Raw genomic sequence first — 12,330 nt, 5'->3', positions numbered from 1 at the left:
CTACACCAAAAACACAAAAAAATATTAGGCAATTCTTGGGAAAGATAAACTTTTATAACAAATATGTAAAAGACAACGCAATTATCTTGGATCCACTACACAATCTGTTAAGGAAAAATCAACAATTTAGGTGGACGAAAGATTGTCAAGCATCATTCGATAGAATAAAAGATCTTCTTTGTCGCCAACCAGTTTTAGGGATATTTGACCAAAAGCTACCAATAAACATATACACGGATTCTAGTTTGAAAGGAATAGGAGTGATTTTAAAACAACCACAAATAAATGGAGAAGAAAAACCGATCGCATACTTTTCGAAAAATTTGAACGACGACCAAAAGAAAAAAAAGCCATTTATTTAGAATGCCTGGCTATAAAGGAAGCGGTAAAATACTGGCAACATCGACTTATAGGACAAAACTTTACGATTTTTTCGGACCACAAGCCGCTAGAGAATATGAATATAAAATGTAGGACGGACGAAGAATTGGGTGAATTGACATACTATTTATCTCAATACAATTTCAATATAAAATATGCTCCAGGTAAATATAATCTAGAAGCGGACTGTTTAAGCAGAAATCCGGTTCTAGAACCAAATGAAAACGAAGATGAACAACTAAAAATTATAAGCCTCATAAAATCAGAAGAGATTATTAGCGATCAAGGGACGAACCAAGACTTACAAATGAAAAAGAAAAAAATGACACAAAAAAATATAATATACTATAAAAAGATAAGAAAAAAAGAAAAGATTGTGCTATCAGAAAAACTCGCTGTAGAATTTATCAAAAAGATTCATGAACACTATTACCACATAGGTATAGAACAAATGAAGAACAAAATTAATCCTTTCTACACGAGTAAAAATCTACTGCTGAACATAAAGAAAACATGTAAAAACTGCACAACATGCATTAAAAATAAATCTAGAGGTCAAGATAAATATGGCCTAATGTCTCATTTAGGACCGGCTGAACGACAGTTCGAAATTATGTCGATTGACACAATTGGAGGATTCGGAGGATCAAGATCAACGAAAAGATACCTACATTTACTAGTCGATCATTGTACAAGATACGCCTGGGTACTGACGTCAAAGACTCAGAACGCCAACGATTTTATAAAGTTAGTAAAAAAAATTACAAAGGACGAAAAGATTGGTATGATATTAACAGACCAATACCCAGGAATAAATTCGAGGGAATTTAAAGAATTTCTAGAAGAAGAAAATGTACCATTGATCTTCACAGCAGTAAACTCTCCTTTCTCCAACGGACTCAACGAAAGATTAAACCAGACATTGGTAAATAAAATAAGATGCACAATAAACGAAAAAGAAAAAAAAGTTGCATGGACGACGATTGCCAACGAATGCACAAAAAGATATAATAAACAGAACATACCGTCACAAGTTTTACACCTAAATACTTACTGGAAGGCGAGAACACTACAATCTTACCAGAGGAATTGAAACAGAAAAAAACTCAAAGTGACTTACAGAAAGACAGAAAACTCGCTCTCCAAAGGACAAAACAAACTATCACACAATTACAACAAGAAGATATTTGATAAAAGCAGAAAACAAGGGGAATTCAATGTTGGAGACATGGTTTTTGTAGAAAACGGAAACAGACTGAACAGGAAAAAGCTAGATGAATTGAAGATCGGTCCTTACAAAATCTTGAAGAAAATATCAAATTCTATATATGAAATAGATACAGGACACAAAAAAACACAGTCAAAAATGTTTCACATGACGAAACTAACACCAGTTTCCAGTGCACAGAATGACTAGGGAGCAGTATGCTAGTCATCTGTGATGACAGAAAAAAATTTTTTTGTAAAAATTTTGTCCCCGAGCGGGGAGATGTAAAGAAAGTACATGTACTTTCTCCTTTTGAAATATTCCGCGCACTCACGGCGCGTTGGTAAACAGGTGGGGTTAGGATAAAAACGGATGAGTGAAGATAAAAGCAAACACGTGCAACAACACCTCCAGATAACCAGAAAATAAAGACGAAAGTGTTTGATTAGAGAAAGATTGTGATTAGGGAATAACACCTCCAGAATAATTGACATTTAATGTCGTTTCTCTTTTCACAGGTAAGACGTGTAAATATTTTGTACATAGGAACAGAAAGAATAAAATCGAAACCTCTTTTCACAGGAGAAACTCAGTTCTGCAATTATTTCCTGCGTGTACCTATTCACATTGAGGGTTGATTAACATTATACATTTATATATTTATAATTCAGTGTTGTTCATGTCAACTCTAGAATAATATCTAAATTCCCAGCTTGAAGCGAACACACAAAGGCACACTTTTACCGCTCGCAGTGTACCGAATTTTTAAAGTTACAAGGCCCATACTAACAATCCTAGTAGCTCCTTAAGATGAAATAGGCTCAGGTTAGTCCACAAAAATCTTTCCTAGTGGCTCCCTGTGATGAAAAAAGCACAGGTTAGTCCACAACTACCAACCTCCTAGTGGCTCCCTATGACGAAATAAGCACAGGTTCGTCCACGACGTCTAAACCATGCTAGTAGCTCCCTGAGACGAAATAGGCTCCGGTTCGTCCACGACAACCTATCCCAGTGTGATGAAATAGACAGGTTCGTCCACATAACAAACTCTAAAAAACCAAACTCGCCATTTCCTCGGCTTTCGCAGCCGCTTAGCCCTGGCTCGTAACAATGAACTAATCAGTCTTTACTTACAAATGTTTTTTGTACTGTTGTCGCGTAGTAGTAAGTAATAAGAAAATAATAACTGTTACCAAAATAAATATGTGCTCGGTGTTAACGCACTGGCGATGAGGGGGTTGCTAGTAGATTTTGCGGACTAATGCTAACTAATAATTCTAACCGGAATACAAACAAAGTGTTCGCGGTGTACTACAAGGTTAACTGGATTCAAAAGGGAACTTAAGCCCGATCTCGCGAACCGGGTCACAACTCTTCTAAAGACCGGGTAGCACGGCACCCCTCCTATCTACACCCACAATCCCAGGAACAAAAAGGTAGTGCTAACACGATCATACCCCTACTGGAGGTCGGCTAGCACGGCACTCCATGATCACACCCAACGGGAGCAACCTAGCTCTCTCCCTAAGTCAGACTTGGTGTAACACAACTAACGGCGGATCCTGAGGCGTCATGGCGGACGCTGCATCGTACCGTCGCACAGTGGACGGATCATAAGAAATTCTTGGACATTTGATCAATTTTTTTTTTTAAATCAGTCAAATTTCTACATAAAAGTAATACTAGAAGAGTCAGTCTATCAGAAACTATCGTCATTTATACTTTTTTCGTCACTTTAAATAGAAAAAATAGTATTAGAAATAGACATTCGCATGATAATGTAATTGACGTCTGTCGATGGGACGCATTTTTAGTAAACAGTTTACGATAATATGTTTAATAAATCCCATAACTGATAACATATATTAAAGAGCGTACAATGATGCATAAATTGTGACATTTTTTTCTATAATTGTGTGAATATTTATTAAGTTTGAATAATTTTTATGAAGTCTTCAAACCTGTGTTAGATGTATTACTTTACATCGAGTTTAGTAAAAAGTCCCAAAGTATTTCACCTTCCAGTGCATCACAATATGTTGTGAAAGAATCTTATTTTTATATGCAACAAGAATCATATCCTACTTTCTCCTAGCTTTGCAGTTATTTAGACCAAACGAACACACAAAATTGCTTATTTGACAGATGCGTCTTATCATCGAATCAGATGCGTCTTATCATCGAATCAGATGCATGGGCGTGATAATCGTAAAGGCGATGCTCTTTTGTTTCGACGTGTTAATTTAAAGTCGTGCGACTTTAAACATAATCAAAAACTCTCGAGCTCATCATATAGAAGTTGCGAATAGTTACTACTATTTGTTGTTGCTTGTTGCTTACCTAAAAAGAATTCTCTGCTGTTTGTAGTTAGTTACATAGTTTAAGTACTTCTTTCCTTTACATTCCTGTTTTCTTCCATACAATTTGTACATACTTAGCTTTCGCATTGTCAATCTGTTTACTGCTTGCTTCTATTCCTGCTACTTTATTTAGCACACGTGTATGGTCAGCAAAGTGTTAATAACTTAGTGTAGTGCAGTGAATATATAGTGAGAATTATGCAAAAGATGGAAAAATTCCAAAATAATCGTGATTTACTTCAATGTCAAAGACAATCAAATTCCAATATGAAGGACTATAAATCGTTAATGTGAGGAATTTTAAAAAATGCAAGTGTCGAGCTCACAATTAGTGCAAAAAAAGGTCTTATGATAATGCTACACAACTTCTGTTATAAATTAAATAAAAAATGGATGTATGTAGGTAGGTAGAAGAAAAATTCGTAGAGAAAAATAATTCGTGGCTTTCTCAGAAGGTTATATTTCCAGAAATTTTTATTAACGAAGTTTCTTCCCGATCGACGTCGACTATAACGAGAGGAAACACAGAAAAATCTTTTAACGATTATACCGAACGACACAAAGCACGAAGAACGCAAATAATCAGGGACAAATATTCGGCGAGTGAACTAATGTTTGCGGCAAAAATTAAAATGAAAGGCAAAGGAAATGAAGATGTATATAAAATTATGGATTACTTGTCAAAAAATTCCGGGGAAGTGAAGAAAGTGAGGAATTTCTGCGAGAAGAAAAAACAAAATCAACAAATGTATACCAAGGAGAAAACCTTAGATATTATAACCTCACTAGATTTATCCAAATTGCAATATAATATGACGCGTGAAATCTCTTTAGAAGTATATCAAACCGCTCACTGTATTCCGTATCTCGCTTACACCGCTGTATTCACGATCTATTCGTATCGCACTCACTGTATTCCGTATCTCGCTTTGTTCAATATTGAGACAACTCAATTGACGGGGGGCAGCACCTTCCAATGATCATCAACGAACCGACCATGCAACAGCCGATCAGCCATGAACCATGCATCGGTAATGGCTGGAATCATCACCGTAGATTCACACACCACGCGCCGATAGCTGCGTGTGGCGTGCGCGTCGCTCACCACGAGCCAATCGCGGCCCGTGGCGTGCGTGTCGCTTAGCGAACGCACCAATTGCAATCATCAACAGTGATACGTCACATCCGTCTTCCTTACAAGCTGGCGGAAACGACGTCTCGCTCGCTCACACTCTTGTTCGGATCGTGGTAACGACAGCACCGCTCACGACTCAACAGGGTTTTGTTCTTAGTGTGACTCTTGTGCAGAACTCTTCACTGTTAGTATAAATCGTGATTACCGTGACGGAACACCCACATATATTGTATCACAGCTCCGAGCGCCAGCGAGTCTTCCGCCCTTTCAAGGACCCGAAATCCCGATAGAACCGACTAAAGCGACACGAACCTATCATTCATCTTCACCACCATTGGTATGTTAAGACTTATTTGTATCTTTTATTTTATTTTTAATTGTTAGAATATATCTTTATTATTATTATAAACGAGAGTGATTTCCTATTCCTCCCGTTCCAAATCCAAACCGCGTACTTCACCGGTAAGTTTAGACAGAGCGTGCTTTAGCACCTTAAAAGAGCCAGGACCCGAAATTATAAGTAGAGTAACGACCCCAATGCGGGACGTAACACTGTATTCAGTATCTCGCTTATACCACTGTATTCACGATCTATTCGCATCACGCTCACCGTAGTATTTTCCGTATCTCTCATACACCACTGTATTCACTATCCTCGCGCTCACCAGATTATATCTCGCTCCTGTTCATACTACTGTATTCACTATCGTCGCGCCGCGCTCACCGGAGTGTATCTCGCAACCGCTTACACCATGTATACGCCCGTGTCTCGTCCACGCTCGAGTCACCGTCGGACATTGTACATAACCCGCGTCGTCAACAATTGTACATAGCCTCCCGAGGCATCCATTTGGAAAAATAAAGGGTTGATATCCAGCCTGAACACTCACTCATCCTTTTGGCAACCGACCCCTGGCATACCTACTGAGTCGGCACCGCCTACTGCCCTCCGCACCGGCGACGTACGTCGCCAGGCCTCCCGCGTATGGAATCCGGTGAGGTTATTGAAGAGATGAAACAAACTGGTCTTCAACCCCTCTCATGCGTATCCCTTGGCGGTGCAAACGCCGAGTCTCTTTACTGTGTCTATAGGGTGCCATCAGGAGCTGCAGTCGGTCTCGGCCGGCTGTGATACAGGTGTTAGCGACTCCGAGGTACTCAAGCTCGCATCCTCGTGGGGCTGCACACCGATTTATTGGTCGTAGCGGCATGGTCCTGGTAACCCCGAAGTAATCTAGGCTATAACCAGGCGTGGCCATAAGTCTGGTCTATCCACTAGACTGGTAGAGCGAACACTGGTGCGCTCGACAGGAAAACCATTCCCTAAATGGTAACATGAGGGCTGGGCTCAAGCCCAGGGATATGCTGGGGTGGCTCCTGGCGTTCCCGCCCAGCCGATTGAGGTTGGACCTTTGTGGTGTTACCTTCGTTTGCATACCCGCCGTGAAGTTGCGGTGAGACACAACCGGGCACCGTCCTTCCAGAGACGGTAGAGCTTTAAGAAGGGCTCGCACCAACCTGTGTGGATACGTGACGGGCTTGTACCCAGGTATCGACTGAGAGCAGGTCAACTGGCACACCTTGCGCGCTGATTGAGCGCATCTCAATCCCTCGCCCATGGTGGCAAACTACGGCGAAACCAATATGGGGGAAACCCCGAGGTGCGGTTGACTCTCCTTACAGGAGGGTCACGCCTACATTAAATGTATCTATAGGGTGACCTTCCCGCACGGGATCACTCTTTCTACCGTTCACCGTGTTAGTCACTTGTAATACACACGGATATAATGGGAAAAGTTTTACTCAAAACGACCCTATACTCAATGTTTTCGTTGCCAGGCTTTCGGGCACTCTTCGTCGAATTTCGGGCACGGCCCGCGTTGTGTAAAATGCGCAGAACCTCACCTAACCGCTGATTGTACTAAGACTAGCGATACGCCTCCGGTATGCGTAAATTGCAGTGGTTCTCACACTGAAAATATTTTGAAATGCCCGTCACTAGAGAGTTACATCTCAAAACGGGTAAAAATTCAATCGTGGGCTGTGTCCGAAAATTTCGCCCAGCCTCATTTCGTCTCAACCCCACCGCTGCGACCTACGCGACCAACCGTCTCATAGCACGATGATACACAGATCGGTATTAACTTAGCAGCTCCGAGGCCATCAGCCACCAATAATACAGCGTCCGTAACATCCACAATTCAGGAAACTTTGGATATCTTCTCGCCGATATCGAAAATTTGCAATGTCGGTAGACTATTAAGGGCAGCCAGAGAACTCCAGGAAGGCCTCAAGTCGTATTCCATTGAATCCGAACAGCTTGCTGTTTTTCTTAGAGTGTCCTCTTCATTCAATTGAAGGGACACTTACCTCGATTTTTGCTCTGGAATACGGGCTCTGTGCAATCCAGACGTAACGAGACCTCGTTTCTTTTACAGGAACATGAGATCAACGTCGTGCTAATAACAGAAACTTGGCTCAAACCAAACGTAAATTTTATTGTTCCCGGATATGATGTTGTTCGGGTTGATCGGGACTCTTCGGAAAACGGTGGGGGTGTCGCTATCATAATTCATCGGTCTCTAGACTATAAAGTCATTCCGTTTGATCCCATACCAGGAGTCGCAGTTGCTGTTATCAAACTCACTACTCCGGTGGTCACGGTTGCCTGTTTATATGTACCACCCAAAATTAATTTGACAAATCACGCGCTAGGCAGACTCTCACACTTACGTCCTCCTTTTATAATAGGAGGCGATTTTAATGCTAAACATCAGTGGTGGAACAACCCGTACGCGAATAAAAACGGCCGCGTACTATACGACCACGTGACTCGAGCCACTCACCGTCTGATCTCCCCGGATAGTTTCACTTACAACGACGGATCACATGTCCGCCCTTCCACTCTGGATCTATTTCTAGTACAACACAACTCAAACGTCGAATGCACTGTAATCAATTATTCAATTACCCAGCATAAACCAGCGATACTGAGTTATACTCCACTAAAAAATTTTAACAGTTCGACCGCACAATGTATTACCGACAGGGATAAGGCAAATGCCCTTGCACAATCTTTTGCTCACGCACATTCCGCGATCTTAAACCTAAACTCTCCGTATGAAAACGCTGCGAACGAATACGCGACGTGTCTAAAAACAATCGACATAACAGAATCTCAAAGTGACGTCACTATTGAACCTTCCGTGATCGCCGGAGTGATACGAAACCTTAAAAACAAAAAAACGCCTGGTCATGATAATATTAACGCCCTCATGTTAAAACATTCGGCTAAGAAGATCGTCCTCCAGTTATATTACATCTTCGAAAATTGCATTAAGCACTTGTACTTTCCAGACGCCTGGAAGATCGCGAAAATTACGCCGATACCTAAACCCGGAAAACCCAAAGATCGAGTCGACGGCTACAAACCCATCAGTCTTCTTCCACTTCTTGGAAAGGTTTTTGAAAAATGCCTATACAAGAACCTCATAGTTTTCTTAGATAAAGAAGGGGTGCTGATTGAGCAGCAGTTTGACTTGAGAACTCGTCACTCCACTACACACCAACTTGTACGCCTTGCTCAACTAAGCACTCACGAAGTGAATGGGGGCAGATTCGCCAGTATTGTCCTGCTTGATCTGGTAAAAGCTTTCGACACGGTTTGGCATCAGGCACTCCTGCTAAAATTAGCCAAAATTGGACTCAATGAAACTTTTATCAAATTAATTCAATCCTACCTCACTGACAGGTTAATTTACGTTTCACTTAACGACTCCGACTCGCTTCAACACCCTGTACTGGCTGGCGTCCCTCAAGGGAGTCCCCCAAAATCCTTCGACCGATTTTATTTAATTTATTCATAAACGACATTCTCAAATCAACACACTCACAATTGTCACTCTACGCGGACGACACACTGCTTTTCACTGCTTCTTACAATCATAACATGCTAATTGCCAAACAGCAGGAGTACTTGGAGAAAGTTGTTTCATTTTTTCAGAACTGGAAACTGACAGTAAATCCGTCGAAAACTAACGCGGCATACTTCACGAGCCGTAGATAACGCGAAGCTGTTCCAGATTTAAGCATGCAGGGAACGCAAATTCCCTAGTTAGACCAGGTAAAATATCTGGGTGTTGTGTTTGACCGGCATCTCACATGGGAGGCGGCCGTTTTCAACCGAGTTAACAAAATGCGTAAAGCTGCAACTATATTACTCTCTAATCTCAACAAATCCTCTAGAGTAAATAGAAACCTTAGAATCACGACTTACAAAGTCTGTCTTAGAACCGTGCTAGCGTACGGGGCACACATTTGGTCCGCTGCTGCGCCCACGTACCTTAACAAAACAATAGTTGCAGAAAATAGAATATTAAAATTCATTGATGGACGTCCATCGTACTGTAGAACTAAAAAATTACGAGGACCTACATATAGAACACATCTTGCCATATATACAAAATTTAATTGCTGAATATCAAGTTTATTTACACACAAACTCACTCATTCGTGTCACAGGGCAATGTCGCCCCGAACAAACTCCTTACAAAATTAAAAAACACTTTCTATTGTCGGTCGGGCACGCGCTGCCCCTTTAAAAAACACCTCATGAACGCTCGCGCCTGAACGTTGACTACTGCTCTCTTTTACTACCTACTCTCTGTTCGTCCCGCATGTGCCTCTCGCACAACTGTGCCGCGATCATTTTCACGCACGCAGGCCTCTCATGTCTTCCTCCTGTTTCAACTGCATCATATAAATCTTTTTACTGCACGAGCACGTATTCCAGAGTTTTATCATTATCAGACTCGCTTTTGCGCGCCTTTCACATGAAAATTGGGTTTTTTCAAATTTCCCCTAACTTTAAAATTCATTTTCTTAAATTATTTCACACAGGTAATACCAAACTTGGACTCATTCATTCAATGCCGGTAAAGGGACAACAAAGCTCCTAGGAACGGATCACCTTCACTGACGATACATAAAAAAAAACCCTCATTATATGCTGTATGGCAGTCAAACAGTCCACGTAGGACACAACTAATTTTTCTGCGACAACTGAAATATATCAGAATAAATTTTTTTTGTTATCCAAACTATAACATCTGCTACAACATTCACCTGCCATTTCAACCAACCTCCGTATATGGAGGTTAACGTTGCCGTACCAGCACAGACGCAGAACCTACAACTGCGATACAACAATGATTCACTTATAAGTAGTAATTATAAAGTAGTAATTATATTTTAAGATAAATAAATAATACTGGTTTTATTACATGTTTAGTAACAAGATTTTATCCAAAGTTGTACACTGACGTGCAAACTCGGCTTCCGCTTGGGGAAAAGATGTCGTAAGGGAAGGGCCTCACACACTTGATAAATTTATTTTAAGTATTGTAATAAATGTGAAATCCAATGTTAATTTGGCATTTTCATAGTTCCTGATACCAAATAGTAAGAGGCTCTTACCCTATGTCACTTTTTCCCTGAGTGGAAGTCAAGTTTGCTCGTGAGTGTATGTTTTAATCTATTTTCTTTACTACTGATTATATTTCCTGCTTTTGAATTTTATTTCTATTTTTTTAATTAAACTACTATTTGTAACTAAAAAAGAAGTAATAAACGAATAGTATACCAATATTGTACGTAATAATAAATAAATAATAACGTATTAATAGATTAAAGTAATAAATTCAATACTATGTAAATACTTAATAAATTAGTCACGACGGTTTTATGTAGTTAATAAAGATTATATATACTGTTTTCCTAAAATCACCGCTGTTTAGTATTTTCCCGTCAACTATATCCCACGTTATATTAAGTTTAAATACAATTTTGTTATTCAATAAATAATATGTATAAGCAATAAACTTATTTTTTCACAAATTGTCTCAATCATTGGGAAACGTTTTCAATTTGTTTACATTTTATTTCTCTCATTCGCCACACACCCCGCCCCCCAAATAATTAAATAAATAATAAAAACAATAAATTTATTTAGGATAACTCAAAATTTTCGGGTATTCCTTAATATTTTATGTCAATGATACTGCTTGAATAAAAGTACCTATAAAAAACCTATAAAAAATCTCAACATTTCCAAGACTTCGAATCCGTTGAAAATTTCGAAGCAGCGCAAGATTTTAAAGAGTTTTAAGCTTCGATTCAGATTTGAAGCGATTCGGTGTACGTGAAGTCGGCCGATAACCGCTGGCTCAGTGGACTCACGTATACGTGAGTCCGGCCGTCAAAGTGTTAAAATATAAGTCAAAATAATTGATAATGTATCTTTAGTTGCGTTTGAAGAAACTGTATAACATTAATGAATAATTTGTAAAATGGCATACCTTTATGTGCTATAAGAAGATATAACATTGATGATATAATAGCAGGTAAAAAATATATAGCTTGAAAATCTCTGACTACGACTTTTTCAGTTGACAGTCGTAAATACAAACATAGAGAACTTATAACAAGACCAACACCTGTAATGCCTGTAATGAGGCAAATTTCAGAGTAACTAGCATCTTCTTTTAGTATAGTTAAGACTGCGCTTAGTCCTACCAATGTTCCAAGCCATAATCCACTGTTGGCTTTTACCCTAAAAGTATTATTCAGTTATGATTCTGGGCCGTAAAAGCCTCAAATCTTTAAAAGTATTATTGTAAAATTTATATAATTGGATTGACCTTTAGAACATATTTTTACTACAATAATCATATCAAAACACAAATAATGTAGAGAACAAATTATGTTGTCTACTGTTAAAATATTAAATACAATTTAAAAATATGTTATACCTCGTACATATTATTATTTTCAATAAAAGAATATATTGAAAATACATTATTTGAAAAGGTATCAAATAATTAGAAATTACGTATATTATAAATGAGTAAAAAGTCAATTTTCTCAATAAGTTATAATATTCTAAGTGAACTATCAAAAATCGTTTGTCAATATCAAATGCAAGTACATTAACCCCTTACGTGTCTAGCCCGGGACTGTCACTGGCTAACATGACGCACGCATATTGACTTTAACCTACAAATTTTTTTCAGTTTACTAGCCAAAAATACTTACAGTTTCTTACATAAATTCGTAATCTGAGGATATTATATCACACTTTTTAATTGTTAGTGGTATATGAAGTACTTTTAACAAAATAGAGAAAGAGAAGATCAAAATGAAGTATAAATACACATTATTTCTCTTAGGAGTATTAACGTTTATTACAA

General features: G+C 39.1%; 1 protein-coding gene across 1 annotated transcript in view; it reads right to left on the bottom strand.

The window, feature by feature from the left end:
* LOC107190800 (dolichol kinase) overlaps positions 1-12,113 on the bottom strand; it is a 34,401-nt gene extending 22,288 nt beyond the window's left edge. The window contains exons 1-2 of the mRNA XM_015579683.1: positions 12,082-12,113; positions 11,440-11,693 (exon numbers count right to left, since the gene is read on the bottom strand). Coding sequence (XP_015435169.1) covers positions 11,440-11,693; positions 12,082-12,113 — 286 coding nt within the window. The remainder of the gene's footprint in view (positions 1-11,439; positions 11,694-12,081) is intronic.
* Between the last annotated feature and the right edge of the window lie 217 nt (positions 12,114-12,330).

Source organism: Dufourea novaeangliae, unplaced genomic scaffold (genome assembly GCF_001272555.1).
Source record: "Dufourea novaeangliae isolate 0120121106 unplaced genomic scaffold, ASM127255v1 scaffold231, whole genome shotgun sequence".
Lineage (NCBI taxonomy): Eukaryota > Metazoa > Arthropoda > Insecta > Hymenoptera > Halictidae > Dufourea > Dufourea novaeangliae.
Note: the sequence above shows the minus strand (reverse complement) of the source record. Positions and strands in the feature narration are given on the sequence as shown.